We start from the raw sequence: 15,090 nt of genomic DNA, 5'->3' as shown, positions 1-15,090 counted from the left end.
CACAGAGTAGCCAGGCTGGGCCCCAAGGCACAGCAGCTTTATAACAACAACATTGCCAATATTTATCTCCCTTTGTATCTACACTACATGAGTTTGGGAAGAGAAGTCCATTTCAGTGATACTGATATTAATTTTGATTTATTGAATTATCCTTCACCCCCGCTAATCTTCATTTTTACTAAGCGTCTCAGTGGTACATACCAGTGGTTCTAAATTAAGAGAGAATGTCAGGATAACTTGGGGAAATTTTCCAAATATACATGTCTTGGCTTCCCTACTCAAGCACAGGATGGAGCATTTGACATACAATGGGGCAGTGTGAGGTAGTGTGTATCATTTTTAAAAGTGCCCCAGTGCATTTTTATACCACTTCTTTCATAATAGCTATGAAAAGATGCAGCTATATGTTTTGATTGAATTGGCCAAAAAATGTTTTTTAAATTGTGCCAATATGAGCACACTGTAAGTACTGGTAAATATTTGTTAAATGGGTGAAATGATGAATAATGTAGAGGTTATTCATTGTACATTGTATGAATATTTTATAGTACCTATATACAACTCTCTTATGTACTCTCTCCTTTCACTCTCAAAAATTCCCAATGAGATAACTAGAAGTAATAGTGTTCCTATTTTCCAGATGGGAAAACTAAGATTTAAGAAAGTAAAACACCTGGGCCAATGTCACCCACCAAGTGAGTCCAGAGCAAGGACTATAAATACATGGTTTAACCTTTAAGGCCATGGTTTACTCATTATTCCCTGAGGATTTGCAAAATTCTTCTTGGTAACAGCACAGATTATCTGCACATTTTGAATCCACCCTGGACTATGAATCCAGAAACCTGGATTCCAGTCCTAGACATGCCCATTTCCCACTAAGTGACTATGGGGCAAGTCACTACCAAGGTTCATTTGTGTCTTGTCTGCCATATGCAGGTCAAGTGCAACCATCATCAAAGCTCAGTTTTTGCCTTCATTGCATGGCTTGATGTAAAGCTACCATTACATGCCAATCAAAAATCTTCTGGGCTTGTAAATCCTTAGTATTTTTAGGATATATTTTTTTAAATAATATTTTGTTCCTGTGGATAAATACTGTTTGTCTTAAGTTTGGCCCAGGGAAGCTGAAAGAATGGAAATCCATTGAGCTGGCTGCTTGGGACTGGTCCCAGACTTAAGATGAAAGAGACCTTTAGGCTTCCTGATAGAATCAACAAAATCATAAAAGAATAGGATTCAAGTCAGAGCTCTGCACAGGAGGAGAAAAAAAATGTATTTGGCCAACACATCTTCTACTCACAAGAATAAAAGGCACAGACAGTATACAATGAATAAGGTTCTCTAATGTCACCAACATAGGGACTGCTCAGAGTATCATTAACAGAAGACATAGTTTAGCCAACAAGGGATACTTGGTGAAAGTAATTAATAATAGCCAAGCTCCACAAGACACAGCAGTTACCTAAAAAACAACTATTGCACTACTCTTACAGAACTAACCACATCCAGAAGTTAAAGAAGACACCTTCTCTTCTGAGAGTCAGAAAAAAATACATTACCTTAAATTAGTTACAGCAGAAATAGAGGCTTTGTAAGATTTGTGAACTGGCAGAGAATGATTTGCGTAAAACATCAAATCACAGAAAGAAATTGAAGACTTGTAAAAGCCACATTTTTTTTTTAATTCTGTCACTTCCTAATTATAACCATAAATTGAAAATGTCAGCATTCCTAGTGTTACCTATTTTTAAGTTACTGACTGTACTTAATTCTAAAAGACAAAAATGTATATTTTTTATTTGGAAGTCTATTTTTCTAATATACCTGCTCAATATGATCCCTACCACAGCTGGTAATAAAACTACAGGCTGTGGCATTGAACACCACTTCATACTATTGTATAAAAACAATTTTCAACTTAACAAAAAAATAAAGCTCATTACAATTTTGAAATAAAAATGTGTCTAAAAATAATATAGAAGAGCTGTCTCTGAATAATATCTTCATTTATAGTAAAATATATAGCTAAAGAGCCTTTGCATGTAAAAGCATGTTCACTTTCTTCTTGGATGAATTTTACTGAGTAAATGAGATATCTTTCAGAAAGGAGTAATATTTTTGTCTAGTATAGATTTTTAAATATCTACTTCCTCTATAGTATATACACACACAAAATTATTAAATCTTCTATCTCAATAGACTATCAGAGTGAAAATCACAAAAATTCCTTAAAATGGCAAAATATAATTATGTTTCAGCTTTTCCTTAATTTTACTTTTCATAACTTTTTCTTCAATATTTAAAGTTCTATACAAAGCTACCTCAAGTAATAAAATTGATAGTTCTAAAATTTTCACTTACATATATGCCACTGAAGATACAGTTGTGTACCTAAGTTGCTTAAGACATTATGAAAAAATATGTACCTATACATTATATATTCAATGAACAGAAGACCTATTAAGCATATTAGAGATTTACACACACGACTTGGAGTCTCCTCCCTTCATTATGCAATACAAATAGCCAATGAGCACATGAAAAGATGTTCCAACATTACTATTCATTAGGGAAGTACAAATCAAACCACCATAAGAAAACTATTTATCCACTTCACACCCACAATGATGGCTACAATAAAAGAGACCAATAGTAACAAGTGTCAAGGACGCAGAGAAACTGGAATCCTCTTACATTGCTGGAAGAAGTATAAATGGAGCAGAGCCTGACAGTTCCCAAACAAAGCAAATGTACATTTACCACATGGCCCAGTAATTCCATTCCTATGTTTATACTCAAGAGAACTAAGAACATACGTCTACTCAAACCCTTGTACATAAAAGTTAAAAGCAGCCTTATATATAACTGCATAAAAATAGAAAACAAACCAAGTGTCCACCAAGTTATGAATGGATAAACAAAAAACTAGTATATACATACAATGAAATATTATTTGGCAATAAAAGGAATGAGGTACTGGTATATGCTATAAAATGAATGAATCTTGAAAACATTCTAATAAAAAAACAGACATCAATAACCACAGATTGTATAATTTCATTTATATTAAATGTTAAGAATAGGCAAATTCATAGAGACAGAAAGTAGATCAGTAGTTGCCAAGAGCCAGGTTTTGAGGGGGAACAGGGGATAATTGCAAATGGATATTATGTTTCTCTCTGAGGGTCAAAATGTGCTGAAGTTACATAATGGTGACAGTTGCACAATTTTGTGAAAACCCCTAAATTGTACCCTTTAAAAAGGTAAGTTGTATGTATGATGTGTGAATTATATCTTAATTTTACAAACAGGCAATCACCAACAAAAACAAAGCAAAACAAAAAGGCTGAACTGAATTAGGATCTATATACCTCTCTGGACTCACTTTTTTTCTAATAATGTCACCATCCACTTTATTTGAAAAACATAGTTTTTCTTTGGCTTTATATTCTTTTTCTGTATTTTCACTTTCGAATGCCAACTTTACCAGCTCTGGTGTGATTAACTGTTCCAGTTTCCCCAGGACTAAAGGGGTTCCCAGGACATGGGACTTTCAGTACTGAAACACAGAAAGTTCCAGAAAAACCAGTTTATTCTTGCATGATCTTGAATAATTTACTTAATTCCTCTGCTCTTTGTTTGAGTGCTGGTGAGACCCTCTATACTGCCTTTTACAATCTTTCCTTCTAGCTCTACACATTCCTATGCTATTTCGTTTATCTTTATGGTTTTTACTATAAAGTAATTGCTCACAAATTAGTTTACCTCATCTAAGTCTCTCCTGAGTTTGGGATATGAATTGCCAACTGCCTTCTGGATATTTTAATTGGCTACTAATATACAAGTCTAATGTGAAACCTAAACTTGTTTTAGTACCTAAATTAATTCTCTTTTAATTTTATCATATCCACTTAATCTCTTGAGCTAAAGTGAGTTATTCCATCTCTTCTTTGCTTCATCATCACATCTAATGAATCACCATAATTATACTACCTGCGAAACATTCTCAAACCCGCCCTGCCTCCTACCTCTCCTACTCATTCCCACTAACATCCATGATTGAGACTGATGAATGCACAAGTGTTTCTTAGACTTTTAAAATCCATGTTCACTTTGAAAAACATAAAACTCCATTATGTTATATCAAAGTTTAAAATGTGGTATTTAAAAGTAAAACCAAACTAAGGCATTTATATTCCTAGTCACTTTGAAAAACATAAAAACCCCATAATGTTATGTCAAATTTCAAAATACAGTATTAAGAGGAAACTCACATATTGATAATTTTCTCCAAATTCCACAGGTGTCCTGTTCCTCAGAGATTCTGATGCGATACTTCCCCATCCTGTGTCCCTTCTTCCTCTCTCTCTCATTTTATACCCACACTCACTTCCCCAAACACACATAACATCCTACCCTATGTACTACTATGTACACACAAACACAGTTGTAAGCTCCAGCCTTGAATTCACGTTTTCAATTACACCAGCACAAGCTGGTATGTCAGGCCTCAGGGCAACTGTTCTCTCCTGAAACTCTGAACCGCAAGTGCCTACCTCCTGAACTATTCATCCTTCAAATTTCATACTAACTATTGGAGGGTCTGTAAATACCTCCCTGACCACACCAACCCCGAAAAGAATAAATCATTTTCTCTCTTTTTAAACATATTTCTAGTGTTGAACTTATCGTGTATTATAATTTATTTGATTATATAATTGCTGCCCCCAATTTCAGAGGGATTCTTAAGACAGAAATTCTATTTTATTTATCTAATGTATCATGTACCTAAGGAATAGTAGGCATAAGCCTCATTTTGTTGAACTCCACTAATATTTTTATATATTACTTCAAATGATGACAACTTATGCAGCATGCTTAAAATGTGACTGAGCGGCATTTTAATAACTAAAAATATCTTTGGATGTTTATGTACACAGTTATCAAAAATATGTTATATTGACATGTGTATTCATCAATCTAGACTTGCGTAACCAAGTGACACAAGTACAGTCACACTACTTCCTAGTCCTCTGTATACCACTCTCTCTCTCTTCTTCTCCTCAGGGTTTTGGAAAAGGCATGTGCAATCAAGCTCCTTTTCCTCACTTCTCATTTCCTCCTCACACCCACAGAAATAGAGTATTTCCACCCACTTATATATAAAACTGCTATGATAAATGTCTCCCTTGACCTTTATATGGCCAAACTGAAAGGGCACTTTCAATTTCTAAAGTTATTTACTGATTTTCTGCTGCATTTGATAGTGCTGGCCATTCTCCCTGTATCCCTCTGCTACCTTGACTTCTGGTTCTCCACCTTTAACTCTTAGTTTTAATTTGAGTTGGGGATCCTCCTCCTTTACCCACTTCTTAGGCATTGTTTTTACATACAGCTTTCTCTGGTATTTTTCTCCTAATTAGATATCCTTCGGTGAGGGCATCTACTTTCCCAGTTAACTGAGAGCTTCAGATTCATATACCCAACTACCTCTTCGGCTTAACACCCTTCAATAAAGCACAGGTACCACAGAGTCATCATATCAAAATCTTAACTGCTCACTGCCCACCTACCCTTGGGCCTGGTTTGATTCTTTAATTCTGTCGTTCGGGCAATGGTTCTTAATCACCCAAATCAAAGATATGATAGTCCCCCAAACATTTCCTTTACAAATCATATTAAAATGACAGTCTCGAACTCCCCATTTGACTTCTTACTCAGCTCTTGGGATGTTTCCTTCTTACACCCTCTGCTTCTGCTATAGGTCAAGACCATATCCTATTTCTCTGGACTATTACAATAGTCTATTAACTGATATGCTTCTCTCTAAGTTTTGCCCACATCACATTCATACTCCATTTTCCCTATCTCTGCCAAAGTAATGTATTTTATATATACACACATAGACATAGAATAAAAATCTAAGTCACTCTTCTAATTAAAACCCATTATCACAACCTTATAATTAAATGTAGTGTTTGTTTATATTTTGACCTGGTTATCACACACTGAAATCTAAATTTGCCCTACCAATACCAGTCAGAGTTGCATTCTTATATTTTCTAATCTATTCCATTCAAAATAAAAAATAAACAAAAACTAGCCTTTATTGATTTTCAGACCCACAAAGAGGTTAGGACTTACAAATTGAAAAACAATGACCTACAAGCTAGAGCTCAAGTTTAATCACTCCCTAACTTCAATTTATCGTTGTCCTTTCATATTAACCTAGAAAGGCACATATGTGGCACATACCACTATCTAAAGAGAATCAGCAGAAATAAGGAATGAGTGCAAATTTTAAATTCTTCAAGTCACTCACAGAGAGGCTTACTATTTAGTTAAAAATGTATGTGATAGGCAAAGGGATTGTCAGAAAAGAGAAGCCAAAGAACCTCTTTACTTTCAGCCACTATACTCAGAGGGGCCACCAAGAAAGTTCCAGTAAGTACAAGGTAAGTTACAGATTTCTACAACTATAAGCCTATGGAAAGTTAAAAAAAAAATTTAAAAAGGGTTAGAAATCTAAAGTCTTCTTGGGAGGGATGACAATTTAAATGGAATCTCAATGTGTGGAACATATTTTAAAATAAATGTGAATTCCTCAAAAAACTTTACAAGAAATGGCTTGAAACCTAATATAAGTAAAATATTTTTTATGACCTAGAACATAAGATTGAAAGTGAGAATCGTAAGTTTTTCCATCATCAGAAAATGGCTTTACAGTATTAAAAACATGGCAACATCATTAACAGCACTTCAAGCTTTGTACTTATTTTCAATATACTTATAAAACATCTTTATTATGGCTAAATAAAAATTATTTTTATTCCTTAAAAAGTACTGATTAAATGTAGGATGATATTCAATGGTATTCAAATACACTTACTGAGATAAAATATATAACCACCTATGAAGCCTCTTGAAATTTATTTAACAAAATATTATATCCTAAAGCATAAATAATTTCAAATTATTTATGACTGTATGTAATATACAAAATATAGGCATTTAAATATATCATTTAATTTTGGTCTTTACCAATGCTAATAAAAATGACTTGTCACAGCAAAAGTATTAAAAAATTTACTTTTCTCCTTGGAGACTTTTTATAATTGTATCACTTTATTTTGGTTTTGCTTCAAAGAATTTTCAGATAGCTAAAGAGATCTATTTAAAAGTCACTCTTAGGACACATTTCTTCAAAGGCTTTTGCTTAAAATCTTGGAAGGAGGTACTTCCCCAGTAGTGACTACTTGGCCATAACTATTGTCGCTGGTGAGACATTTTAAGGAACTGTTTAATTTTTCTTACCGGAAGTACAGTTCTTCTCAGAAAATTGATTGTATCTTGCTACTCTGCAGAATTTCAAAGCTCTTTACATTTTATTTAATCAAAATCCACATTTGCAACCCAGAGTTTACTTATTTGGTTTCTTCTCTACTTCCTGCTTTGCCCTTGGGTTGGTCACTAGTATCTACACCTGATGCTACTGTACCAAAAATGAAAAAAGATGGGCAATCCACTCTTTCAGACTGCCCACTGCTTTTAAATAACTAGTGCAAAGGTGGGCAATGGACGGCCTGTGCATTCATTCCCCCTATTCTCCTGCTCCGCCCCTCCCTGCATACCTGCCCCACTACTTTCACGGAGACTTAGTCTCCAGCCCATGTACATTCCAAGTCCAAAAGGGACAGAATCTGTTGCCCGAGAGCCCCCAAAATGTGTCCCTTTCCTCTAATTAGTTTTATGCTTCTAATACAGCATTAGAAACATCACTTAACAAATATACTTACTACAGACCTCTTGTTTACAGATCACTTTATCTAATTCAACAGTAGCCTTTTTATTACGTATACACCAGAGTAGCCCAGAGTATCTATGCCCACATGCAGTGTGAATTAATAAATTCTGTAACCAGTGATTTGTGTAAGAGATGACATTTTCAGGCAATAAAACCAATGCCATACTCACGGTGAAGGTTGGTGGGGCTGGGTTTCAGCATTTCTTGGTGTTTTGCAGACAGCAGGCTTCGCCATGTCCCTGACAACACACCTGGGGCGCATGATAGACAGCACAACGCACTATTAATTATCAAAAGGGTAGAACAAACCTGGAAATTAAACACGGTACTAAAAACACAGTCTGGGGGAAAATCTTTGCAAGCCCCTTGAATATTAACCTGGAGGCCCTGGAAAAGCCCTCAGTTCTAGAAATCGTTGATTCAGGCTTCCAAGAGCTCAGTTATGCCCAGATAAAATCTGTGCTAGCCTCTGTATTGGACTTTTCTTTTAGCACCAATAAATGACTGTCAGCAGCTCTCCCCATAGACGAAACGCTACTGAAAGCTTTGGCCTCACCATATGAAGACATCTGAAAGCTTTAAAAATAGGAACAGCTGCTGTGCTGGTATGTTATAAGATGAGCAGAAATTTCCGTAGCTTTGGCTACTTTACTAAAAGACACAGACCCTTCATGCCATCATCACAACATAGGTCTTCCTCCTAATGCAAAGAGAGATCTAAGGGACCTCCTGGACAGCCTCATGTTCAAAATCCCCTTCCAGCTAAGCAAAGAGGAAGAGTTAGAAGAAAATATTCGCATATGAAGTATGTGTGCGCATGTGTGTAAAGTAAATAGAGAAGATACATTAACAATGTGAAAAAGTAGTAAAAGGTCTTTGTGTCTGAAGTCCTCCATCACAGGATAAAGAAATGAGGAAGGCAGAGGACTCGACAGAATTCCAAAGGGCAGCAGGAGGACACACTCTTACCCTCATGTCAACAGGGCATCCAGGCACTGGAGAGACTGATGGGCAGAAATCATAAAACACCCCCATAGCTCAGATATTCCTCCACCTCAAAGGCTTTAAAACAAACACTGCTTTAAATAAGGATGCCTTAGTTATAAAGCTGAGACCCCCACGTTAGACTTTTCTAAATGGAAATACCCCTTTGGGACCCAGGATTCTCAAACATAAATCGGGTTCTTAAAACTTTCACAGAGGTTTCTTGGAGGGCTGACTACACTGCTTATATTTAGGGCCAGTCATGTTTTTTCCAGAAGTGGATCACTGATGAGGCAGTGGCAGATAAACTTTTCCCAGAGCTAAAGGCTGCAAGGGCTAAATTCTCCACCTCTGAAAGAAATGGTACAGGGAGACATGAACACGGTGTGCACGCGCGCACGCAGACACACACACACAGACAGAGACACAGACACACACACACACACACACACACCCCGCCACCCCGCCCCCACCAGCCAAACAAGGTCAAGTGAGACTTAAAATCGGTTTGTAACACGAAGATAAAAGAAAACGGTGCCATTGCAAAGCCTCAACACATGTCCCTCCAGGAGTAAAGAAAAAAAGTGACTTGTCAAGAGATTCTTCTAAACTCTTAATGGATTGGTCAAGAGATCTGAGTCCAGAACATCTACAAGAACCACAAGGCCTTCTGTTTTGTTGCAGTTTTATGGGAGGAGACGGCCACTCAGACTGCAGAGCTAAGAGAACATTCGATAAGACAGTTGTTAGGGAGAAGTAACATCCTAGGATTTCTGGACTCTGAAATTTTAATCTAATTTATGTAGAGTACAATGTCCAGGAAGTTAAATTTCATAGCACTGGAAAATCTTTAGCAACTCTCACCCAACTTAAAATAGCGCAAACAGGATGTTTTCATCTACATATACTGGTTTGTGAAAATATCGGCAATACCACCAACTTTGGAAAATTTTTGAAGAACTGTATCTGTAGGAAACTCTATGCAGCCTTCTTAGTTCATTTCTTTTTATCCTTAAAGTTTCAGATATTTAATAACAAAGCTTTGAAATAAATCTGCTACCTAATTAGTTTTCCTTAAATATGCTTTTAAGTGATTCTTTTCTAATAAATGTGGGATATCAGCCAGCATTAGGGAGGTTTCTAAGCAAAACATTTTTTTTGAGTGAAAGACAATGTCTGTGTAGGAAAATTGTCATCTAATCTCAAGTACCCAGTAATCTTGGTTTAAAATTACAATAGTTGACATACTGCTCCTGTCTGTTCATAGTACAGAGTCATTCAAATGAAAACTTTATTTAAATATCTGAACTTTTAAGTTCTATTAGATAATGGAACTAAACATAAATACTCAAAAGCAATATATTTAGAATTAACTGATAATATACTTAACTTAAAATATATTTACTTGAATCAATTAATATGCTTTAATTAATTTTTTAAAAGCAGGACAACAATATATTTTTCATGCAACATATATCCTGGCCACAGGACTAAAGTGATATAGCTAGCTACTGGATCTGAGTTTTTAGGGGGGAAGAACTATTTATTTCAGATTGCTAATTTTTCAACCAATTTAAGGGGCCTCTAAACTATGGTAATATACATTCTATAATACATATTCCTACATTTTCTAATTTCATTTCTTTTTAGCTGAATTTTTTTCTAGATATAAGAAAGCCCAATGCTCAAATTCATAAAGACATAAAGAAACATGATTTTTATTAGCCTGAGTAAATTACCATAGCTCTAAAGTTATAATTGTTGTGTCTTGCATATCTCAGTTTTGGAGGGATAAAATATAAGAGTTTTGACAGTTCTAATGTAAAGAAAATGTCTAGCCCCAGCACTTTCTACTATCTCCCATGCATTAAAGTTATTATAATAAGATAGACCCCTCATACTCTGAGAAGCACAATGATATTTCAGCATGTTGCGGCTATTTCTCTACATATGATTTATTCCTTCAGCCAGACAGAAGGAGGCCACAAATGGTGCCACAATGCTGACTTCCCAGACTTACTACAGGTTGAGAGACTAGGAGTTCAAAGATTTTAACTTCTTATTCTTTGCAAAGTATTTAATTACTCAGGGATTTATCAGACTTGGGCTCTTAGCAGTCTTCAAACTGCACGTGAGCATCCCCTCCCTATTCAGGCAACACTGAAGATTTATGCAAATGAGACATTCTGCAACCACCTCAAGGGAAGCTCCTGTCTCCGCCCTCAGTGCTTCTGGGTTTTATGAATGACTGCAATCAATGCGATGAATGGCTGCCAACTGCCCACTCAGCCACTTCTACTCTCCCGTGCACTACACACGGGAGAAACTAGCACTGCCATATCCTGCCGATGAGGCTACAAAGGCTTTCATCTCTCCAAAAAGAACTAAGTGTGCTTCCAAATACAGTATGTAAATTAAAAATCCTCAAGGCCTCACCAAAATTACAATTTACATAATTACTTTCTCTCTTTTCAGTTTCCATTTTGGTGCCTGCAATCACTAGTGCCCTCCCCTCCCACATCTGCAAACAAACAAACAAACAAACAAACAAACCAAACCTCACTATTTTATGAAACCTTATCTCTTTTTTGAACTTGATCAAAATGGTTTTATCTTTCACGACTAATGCCTGGAAACGAGTTGTTGTGCACTAAAGCTGAGAGACTGTGACGTTTACATTTTGTTCTCAATCTTTTGGTTTTAGAATTTTACTAGGTTTCTCCTATAGGGATCAATGAAGGCAATAATCACACCCAAACAGGGGAGTGTATTTGCGCTTACTCACCAAATATTATTATCCTAGTCTCCATTTGTCCTAAGGGACCTTAGGGGCAGCTAAAACAACATAGGTTTAAGAGAATGAAACGTTTTTCAAATATGCAATCTTCTGATTTGCTGACCACTGATTAAAAATACATAAACCAGGAAAAATAGAAAAGAAGAGACCTCACAGGTTTGTAGCTGCCACTTCCTTCTAAAACTCAGATTCAGGGCTTCGCACCGCTCTTCTGCCTGTCATTAGCCAAAAGTACCTAAAATACCTGCAAAATCCCTATCTTCAACTCAATCCTCTATTACCACCAGACATCCAACTGCTTTCTCAGTATTTTCCTTTGACTTTCTAATAAGCTTCTCAAAATCAACACTTCCAAGATGGAATTCTTCATCTTTCCCCACCATCCATCCATCTGCCAACAGGCATCTCTAATCTTGGCTGAATTGCAAATACATTTCTTTAGCTATTCAAGCTAAAAACTTTAGACTTGGCTCCTCTTTTCTTTCACACTTGGTGTCCATCTAATCCACCAGATTGGTTCTACTTTCAAACTAGATGCCAAATCTGACCATTTCTCACCTCCTCCACAATAGTCCTGAGCCACTATCACCTACTTGGATTCCCACCATGGACTTTTAAGTGGTTGTCAGGCATTTACATTTGTCCTCCTAGGGTTTATTCTCAGCACAACAGCCAAACGGACTCTTCTGAAAGAAAAATCAGACCACGACTCCTTTGCTCAAAATCTTGCAATAGCTCTCCAGTTTACTCACCTAAAATGCCAGAGTTTTTAGAATATAATCTGGCCTCCTATAACTCTTGGACTTCATCTCCTATGGCTCCCTCCCCCTGCTGATTACTCTGTTCCAGACACAGCAGCCTCCATGCTGGTCTTCCTCAGACACACCAGGCGTGGTCTTGCCTTGAGGCATTTGCACCAACCCTTCCTTCTGTCTGGAATGCTCTTGCCTGATGTTGGTATGACATACCCTGTTACCTCCTTCAAGTTTTCACTCACAGGTCAGTTTTTGATGGTTCCTACTTTGATTATCCTACTTAAAACTGTACTCTGCTTCTCCTTCACCACCATAGCCCCAAACTTTGAATACCTTAGACCTTGTTCAGCTACCTACTAAAATGTATTGCCTCCCCCTGGTGAAATATGAACCACTCAAGAGTAAGGAGCTCTGGTTCACTGACATACTGCAAGAACCTAGCACAGGCCTCACATAAAAGCCACTAAATCTTTGTCAAATGAGAGAATAAGTTAAAAAAGCCAATCAAGCTTGAATAAGTAATTTTGTATGCTAAAATTTAGTGATTTAGAACAGATTCTAGAGGATACTTTTTTTGTAGGCTTACAGAATTCCATAAAATATTTATAAAATATAAATTAATTCCTGACTAATAAGTTTTTTGATTTGAATAACTCTCCTAATTTGTTTTTATTTAACTAAGGTTCTGAGCAAGAAAAAATGTATTTGTCAGCATATGACTAATTTAGTGGAAAACACTTTTTAATGCCAAGTATGTAATTGCTTTAAACCAGTGAGATATAATTTTAACATCTCCTGTACTCATACTTTATCAAATAAAGCTTTAAAACGATTGTACATAAAGCAACATCTTAATAGTAAAGACAGAAAATTAATCCCTTATTCTGATTTTTCTAAATAGTATAGGAAATAAGAACTTCTGTTTATTTATAAATACCTATTATGTACCAAAATGTTCACAGTATATCTCATTTAGTTTTCACAATATCCTGTAAGGAGATATGATTGTCCCTCTTGACAGATGAAGAAATTACAGATCTGAGAGATTACACTATTTTTCCAGTAATATATTGCAAATATTGATTTTTTCAAAAGTCAAGATTTGTATCAAATTTGATGTCAAAGGTTCTATTTGGCATCAAGGGAATGTCCTTTCCATCATTACAAAAAAAAAAGCCTCCTGCCATTAATACCTGAAACACGAATGCCAACTAATAAAAATCAGTCACAAAGTTACAAAGTCCAGGATCTCAGGTATGTTTCAATACCATTTGTTTCATAATATAGGTAGGTACCTTGCTGAAACTATTCAAATAATTTGAATATTTTATACTAAAATAATGTTTAAAAATTATTCTAGTATCAAAAGTCAATATTCTCCAAATGTAATAGCAGAACAATGACTATATCAGGGTGTCAGGTTGAGTTATATTAGAAATGTAGAGTGACCATAAGAACAATGGGAATAGTCCAGAATGTGAAATGCAACACAGGTCATCTGGTATAGAAAAAGAGTTTACTTAAGAACAAGAACCAAAAAGATTTTTAAAATTCATTCGCATGACAAATATACTGTAATGCAATTGACAAAAATCTACTCAAATATATTTTTCAAAGGAGGACTTCAGAAGTGATCTCATTTCCATTACAAATACTAAAACAAAAAAGTTGAAAATATTAATTTAAAAATTAGTTTTTAAAAATCGCATATTTATGTCAGTTAACAGTGAACAAATGAGTATGATGACTACTACCCACAAGATGAAGATGGAACAGTGAAAATTCTACACCAGAAGGAGAAAGTGGACTTTCCTCAGTGCTTACCATACCTCTGATGTGTCTTTGGGAACCCTCAGAAGCTACATAAGACTAATGATTGTTTTAAAAAATACAATGAGGACAGGAGAAGTAGGTTCCTAATTATAAGAAAAGGAAAACTAGCTGCCATTTTTCACAGTGAATGATAAGGCCTGCTAACCTCCCCTAAAGAAGCCAGGAAATTATTCACAAAACTAGACAAAATAAAGGTGAAAACAAGATAAAGAATCACTACAGTGGTTAATGGGCGATTTTAAATTGTGGAAAAACAAATTTTTCAGACTAATAAGAAAGAAAATAATAGGAGAGAAGTCAAGTCCCGAGTCTTTGGATTATTTAATCTGCCCAGTTTATCATCCTTTATGTCTCCGGAATGCTAAAAGGCTTGGTTTTACAAGGTCCTAATATTGATTCCAGTATTTCAGTAATACGGCCAATTAACCTCTTTATCTAAGCTAACGTTTTCTATTGAAACAAGTAGTTTCTCCAATTCTTGAAATATTTTACATACCAATGGATTTATATCTGCTGCTATCTCCCACCCACTGACCCTTTTACATTTTGCTACTCACTAGCCTGTACACAGTCTCCAAAAGCCACTGGCAGCCTGCAAAACACAACACAGCTTTAGCAAAATCAGGAAGACCAGCAATTTCCTGACACTAAACTTGCAAGAGAGAACTTCTGTTCATTCCACAGAGGAAGAAATATCTATGTAGTAAAAAGTAAAGAATTTCCAGAGGGAGGAAACAATCAATATATATAGTCAATGTAGCAGAGGCATCAAGTAAGATGAGGTCTGAAATCACAGCCTGAACTCTCCAAGGGTAAAAAGAGATGGGCTCAGGTGAAATTGCAGTGGGTCAATAGGAAAAGAGGTGATGTGAAAATAAGGATAGAGAATGTAGACAATTGCTGCAAATGTAGAC

General features: G+C 35.8%; 1 protein-coding gene across 2 annotated transcripts in view; it reads right to left on the bottom strand.

Moving 5' to 3' along the window:
• LOC129067573 (regulating synaptic membrane exocytosis protein 1-like) overlaps nt 1-15,090 on the bottom strand; it is a 191,028-nt gene that overhangs the window by 107,666 nt on the left and 68,272 nt on the right. Inside the window, exon 2 of one of the 2 annotated variants that reach the window (XM_054569621.1) lies at nt 7,978-8,058. The exons of the other annotated variant lie outside the window; for it this stretch is intronic. Within the exon in view, the coding sequence (XP_054425596.1) occupies nt 7,978-8,058 (81 nt within the window). The remainder of the gene's footprint in view (nt 1-7,977; nt 8,059-15,090) is intronic. 2 annotated transcript variants of the gene reach the window in all.

Source organism: Pteronotus mesoamericanus, unplaced genomic scaffold (genome assembly GCF_021234165.1).
Source record: "Pteronotus mesoamericanus isolate MK-2021 breed Mesoamerican mustached bat unplaced genomic scaffold, CSHL_Meso_final contig_20, whole genome shotgun sequence".
Taxonomy (NCBI): domain Eukaryota; kingdom Metazoa; phylum Chordata; class Mammalia; order Chiroptera; family Mormoopidae; genus Pteronotus; species Pteronotus mesoamericanus.
This window is presented reverse-complemented; position numbering and strand designations above follow the sequence as displayed.